The sequence below is a fragment of the Grus americana genome, unplaced genomic scaffold (assembly GCF_028858705.1).
Source record: "Grus americana isolate bGruAme1 unplaced genomic scaffold, bGruAme1.mat scaffold_1003, whole genome shotgun sequence".
In the NCBI taxonomy this organism is placed as follows: domain Eukaryota; kingdom Metazoa; phylum Chordata; class Aves; order Gruiformes; family Gruidae; genus Grus; species Grus americana.
In genome coordinates, this window is record NW_026561422.1 from 22,906 (window position 1) to 28,737 (window position 5,832).

The 5,832-nt window shown below is 61.0% G+C and overlaps 1 protein-coding gene across 1 annotated transcript; it reads left to right on the forward strand.

The window, feature by feature from the left end:
* The first annotated feature begins 972 nt into the window (after positions 1-972).
* LOC129200418 (protocadherin beta-15-like) lies at positions 973-4,029 on the forward strand. Its single transcript, XM_054811769.1, has one exon. It carries the CDS (start codon positions 1,410-1,412, stop codon positions 3,849-3,851), a length of 2,442 nt encoding a protein of 813 aa, XP_054667744.1. The 5' UTR covers positions 973-1,409; the 3' UTR covers positions 3,852-4,029.
* The last annotated feature ends 1,803 nt before the right edge of the window (positions 4,030-5,832 follow it).

Consider the following 5,832-nt stretch of genomic DNA (forward strand, 5'->3'; position numbering starts at 1 on the left):
GAGCGAGTCCTGCTGAGGGTGCAGGCGAGACGGGCGCGCTGTACGCGCTGCGCTCCTTCGCCTACGAGGAGGTGCGCGAGGTGGGGCTGTGGGTGCGGGCGGAGGACGCTGAGCAGCAACGTGTCGGTGCGGCTCGTGATCGTGGACGAGAACGACAACGCGCCGCAGGTGCTGTACCCGCCGCCGGCGCCGGCGCCGGGCGCGGGCTGGGCGGGCGCGGAGCTGGCGCCGCGCTCGGCCGAGCTCGGGGCGCTGGTGGCCAAGGTGGTGGCGGTGGACGCGGACGCGGGGCAGAACGCGTGGCTGTCGTACGAGCTGGCCAAGGCGCCGGAGCCGGGGCTGTTCCGCGTGGGGCTGCACAGCGGCCAGGTGCGCACGGCGCGGGCCCTGTCCGAGAGGGACGCGCCCCGGCAGAGCCTCGTCGTGCTGGTGCGAGAGCGCGGGCAGCCGCCGCGCTCCGCCACCGCCACCCTCGGCATCGCCCCGGTGGACGGCTTCTCCGACGTATTCCGGCAGCTCAACCACGCTCCTGCGGGGAGGCAAGGAGCGAGAACCGCTGTGCAGCTCGCGGCCGGCTGGCGAGAGGGAAGCCAACGCGGGGAGCTTGGTGGCTCCCGTTCCGCCGCCGGACGGGCCGGCCGGCAGGCGCGTGCACGCCCGAGCCTTGCCGAGACCCGCCTCCGTTCCCCGTCCTCAGGCTGGGATTCCCGAGTCGGTGTAGTGCCGTGCCGTGCTGGTTCCTGCGTGCTGCCCCTGCGGAGAGGCTCCTGGGCGGCTGGTCCGGCCGGGCAAGGCGGCTGAGTGGATCGGGGCCGCGCCTCCGCCCACGGCGCCGTGGGAACCGCCTCGTGCTTGTCTTGCCGCCGTGTTTCGCGAAGGGCACGGATCGGCCTCCCGGGAGACAAGCGCGCCCGCCCGCCCGCGGGCTCTGGGCAGCGGGGGAAGACGCGGGGCAGCTGTGTGTGCGCACGGGTCCGTGTGCCGGTGCGAGCCGGCAGCGCGGGCAGCGGGCGGCGGCGGGCGCAGTCCCGCCGCGGGCCGCAGGGTGGTGCTCCCGGCCAAGGCGGCGCCGAGCGGCTGCGGGCGGGGAGGCGGCCGAGCCCGGCCCGGCCCGGCCCGGCCCTGCCCAGCACCGCCCAGCCGAGCCCAGCCCAGCCGAGCCCAGCCCAGCCGAGCGGAGCGGAGCCCAGCCGAGCGGAGCGGAGCCGGGTAGCGGCGGCGAGCGGTGCTCCGTGCCATCCGCTGCCGGGCCGCGGCGGCCGCGCTCCGGGTCGCCAGCCGGAGTCGGCGAGAAGGAGGGAGGGAGGGAGAACGGACGCCCGCCGCCCAGCCGCGCTGCTGCCGGGCACCGCTTTCTGCGGAGGACTGCGCGGGAGATCCGCGAGACGGAGGCTGTCCGCCGCCCCGACATGGCGATCGCAAGGCAAGTGCTTTGTCTCTCTGCTTTCCTCTCCCTGCCGCACGCTCGCTCCGAGCCCATCCGCTACTCCGTAGCCGAGGAGGGGGAGAGCGGCTCCGTGGTAGCCAACGTGGCGGAGGACGCGGGGCTGGCCCCGGCGCAGCTCTCGGCTCGCCGCGCCCGCCTGGCCTCGGAGGACGGCCGGCAGCACTTTCGCTTAGACCGCGGCACCGGCCGCCTCGTCGTGGCCGAGAGGCTGGACCGGGAGCAGCTGTGCGGGCAGTCCGGGACGTGCACGCTCCCCTTCGAGCTCCTGCTGGCAAACCCCCTGCAGTTCTTTCGGGTCGAGGTGACCGTGGAGGACATCAATGACCATTCGCCCGTTTTCCCCGAGCAACAGGTCACTTTTAAGATCCTGGAAACTAGTAACCCGGGCTCGCGTTTCCCGCTGGAGGGGGCTCGGGACCTGGATATTGGCAGCAACAGCATCCAGGCTTACAGCATCGCTCCCGAGAACGAGTACTTTAGTGTCTCCTTTGGGAGTCGGAGTAAGGGCAAGAAGTACGTGGAACTGGTTTTGGAAAAGCCACTAGACAGAGAGGAGCAGGCGGAGATGCACTTCAGTCTCATTGCCATGGATGGAGGCACTCCACCCAGGAGCGGGACCACCCAAGTCCACATTGTCATTCTGGATGTAAATGACAACTCTCCGGTCTTCACAGAAGATGTGTACATTGGCCAGGTATTGGAAAATGCTCCGGAGGGCTCTGTGGTTGTCAAGGTGGTGGCATCCGATCTGGATGCGGGACCTAACGGGGCCATCTCCTATCAATTCAGCCAAGCGGTGGGCCAGAGCCCCTCAGCATTTGTCATTGACCCTGTGAGCGGTGAAATTAGACTCACAAAGCCTCTGGACTTTGAGGTGGCAGAGAATCACGACCTCAGCGTGCGGGCCACGGACGGCGGGGGCCTCTCAGCAATCTGCAAGGTGTTGGTGGAGGTGGTGGATGTGAATGACAACGCGCCGGAGCTGGTGGTCAGTTCCTTCAGCAGCCCCCTCCCCGAGAGCGCATCACCCGGGACGGTGGTCGCCCTCTTCACGGTCAGGGACCGGGATGCTGGTGCCAACGGGAAGATCACCTGTGCCCTGGAAGACCAGCTGTCGTTCTCCCTGCGACCAGCCTACAAGAATTACTATGAGCTGGTGACCGTGAGCGCGCTGGACCGGGAGGAGACGGCGCGGTACATCCTCACTGTCACAGCAGCAGACGCGGGGTCACCTCCTCTCACGACCACCCAGACCTTCACGGTGGACATCTCTGATGTGAACGACAACGCGCCTGTCTTCAACCAGACTTCGTACACCATGTACGTGCGTGAGAACAATGTGCCCACGGCGCTCGTTGGAGCCGTCAGCGCCTCGGATGCCGACGTGGGGCCCAATGCCAAGGTGACCTATTCCCTGGCCCCAGCGCACCCAGCAGAGCAGCCTCCCTGCTCCTGTATCTCTGTGAACTCTGAGAACGGGCACGTGTTTGTGCTGCGGCCCCTGGACTACGAGCATGTGAGGCAGATCGAGGTCTCAGTGAGCGCCTCTGACGCGGGGTCGCCTCGCCTTAGCGCCAACGTGACCGTCCGCCTTGTCGTGGTGGACGAGAATGACAATGCGCCTCTGGTGCTGCACCCCGCCCAGGACAGCAGCCCACCGTCCAGCGAGCTGGTGCCCATTTCGGCTGAGGCGGGGTACCTCGTCACCAAAGTGGTGGCTGTTGATGCCGACTCGGGGCAGAACTCGTGGCTCTCGTACCACTTGCTGAAGGCCAGCGACCCCGGGCTGTTTGCGGTGGGTGCCCAAAGCGGGGAGGTGCGGCTGAGGAGGCCAGTGACGGAGAGAGACGCCGTGAAGCAGAAGCTCGTCATCCTGGTGCGAGACAACGGGCGGCCACCGCTGTCAGCCACTGCGGCACTGAGCGCGCTCCTGCTCAGTGACTTCTCGGAGGTGCGCCTACCGCAGAGCAGCCTGGCCACGGAGGACGAGGGCAGCTCCCTGACCACCTATTTAATCATTTCATTGGTCTTTGTCTCGGTCCTCTTCCTCGTGTCCACGGTCGCCTTCGTCGCTCATAAGGTGTGCAAGAGAAAGGAGCTGAAGGGTGGGCATGTGCTTTACGGCACCGGCAACTTGCAGAGCAGCCTGGCCGAGGCGGCCAATGCGGGGACCCTGCCCCACGCCTATTGCTACGAGGTCAGCCTCACAACAGGCTCGGGCAACAGCGAGTTCAAGTTCCTCAAGCCCATCCTCCCCAGCCTGCCACCTCAGCACTGTGCCAGGGGCGGGGGCGCCGATGATGAACAGGATTTGCCCCAGGGCCCTATCACCATGGAGGACATGGCACCAGACAACCCAGGGACGCTCTCTGCCGAACCATTCAACAGTCTTTCCTTTACCTAGCGTGGAGTCAGCACAGCCAGAGGCTTCACGCCTCGTCACAGGAAGGGATCCAGGCTACAGCTTGTGGCAACGCTTCCTGCAGAGTTAATCTGCATTTGCAATTGGCATCCCTGGTTTCCCTCAAATTCTAAGTCAGAAGAAAGGTTGTCCCCCCCTCCATAATAAATCAACAAACAAAGAACGAAGCAAAAGAACCTCAGGGCTCCCTCACTCCGGAAATGTTTCAGCTCTGTTACAGCCATTTCTGAAATGCTTCAAGAGTGGGGTTAGTTGCAGGGCCCCCGGCTATGTTCTTGTCTCCCTTGTTGTTAGGCAAGACCATGGACCTCTTGCTCTGTGCTGTAATGAAATGGCAAGGTCGGGCAGACAGATCACATGCTCGCTGAAATGCACGTAGCCCTCCTCCCAGGTCAGGAAAGCAAGGAAGTTGCGAGTACTGTGTCAGAATGTGGTGCAAGCGCGAGGTTCTCCCTTTTGTGAGTCCTGCATGTCTCCGTCTGAGGTGCGTGGGCTCTGTGTGTTTTGCCCTCTGGTCACTATATATGTCCGGACAGGCGTTGTGTGTCTGCATATGCTGCACTAGGGCTGCCCAGTGAAGCATGGAGCTGCTCACATCTAACTATTGTGATGTGCACAATTCCAGCTCAGCAGTCTAGAAGGGTATTGTGACCCTTTGAGTAGATCAGTGTCATTACCTCTAAGGGAGAGGAAAACAACACACTAGATTTCTATCTGGTGATAACAGAAGGTTTGCCAGGTTGTCTCCTTGGGAGTGCCTAGGAAATATAGCAACAGGAATGGTGTTGGCATAGCCTATAACTGTACAGAGTTGTGAAAATGTGTTCATTATGTTTGGGTTCTCAAGTTGCTGCAAGCGATTTTGTTGGAAGGTGGAACTGAGGTGAACTTGGAAAAGGGCATCGGGGTGGGTCTCATCATTGTTGTTCCCCCATTCAGAGGCTTCTTGATGGGAGTGGAAAGCTGTCCCGATATGATTGTCTGGGTTTGTGCAAGAGCATTTGCATCCTCCTTTTTGCCCTTTCTCCTTCTACTCTGTGAACTGCCTGTCAGCATTGTCTTGCCTATTCCCCTTAAGAAGGACTGTCACCACACGTGTCATAGCAAATTGTTTGAATGAAGGCGGTGTGGCACGGAATATTCGGAAGCCCTCACGCTGTGTTGTGCTGCAGTTCTGAACTGTACTGTTGTAAAGCAGTGTACCCTTGTGTGTAACAATGCAATAAAGAGAACACCCAAATGCCTTGTGTGGAGTCTTTGAAGGGATGTTCTTTCTGGGAAAGCTCTGTGAGAGTTTTTGAAAAGCCTGGGAGGTTTTTTCTCATTTTGTCCTTTATTTGAGGTCAAGTTGAGCAGGTACTTTGTTTCTGATTGGAGATATGGTCGAAAGAGCTTTGAGGAAAGTTGTGGGGAGCAGGGAATTGCTGGCAGGCCTCTATAAGTCTTCTGACCACTGAGCTTCTTGTGACAACAGGGCGCAGTTAGATCCAGGTCAGGGGTAACTGGCCCGTATGCTAACAGGGGCCTGGGCGGGCAAAGGCCTCGTCAAAGCAGTGAGGTGGGGGGAGTGACGCTAAAGTTGTAGCAGTGTCAGAAGATGGATGACACAAGGACAGCGTACGTGTTCCTTTGAGAAGTACTTGGGGGAGCGCCAGGAGGTGGGCATTTGGTGAACAAAAACTGCTTCCAAGGAGAGGCTTTGCTCTAGGGAAATGCCATCCCTTCCACAAGGTCTTGATAAACAGTAAGTCCTGAGCAGAGGACTGGTGTAGTGATGCTGACAGAACACCGTTGTACATCCAGGAGAGAATGATCTACGGTCCAGTTAACCTGAGTAGAATGATAGAATCACTTAGTTTGGAAAAGATCCCTGAGATCATCAAGTCCAACCGTTAACTTGACCACATCTACCACTAAACTATGTCCCTAAGCACCACCTCCAGAGATGGTGACTGAAGCACAG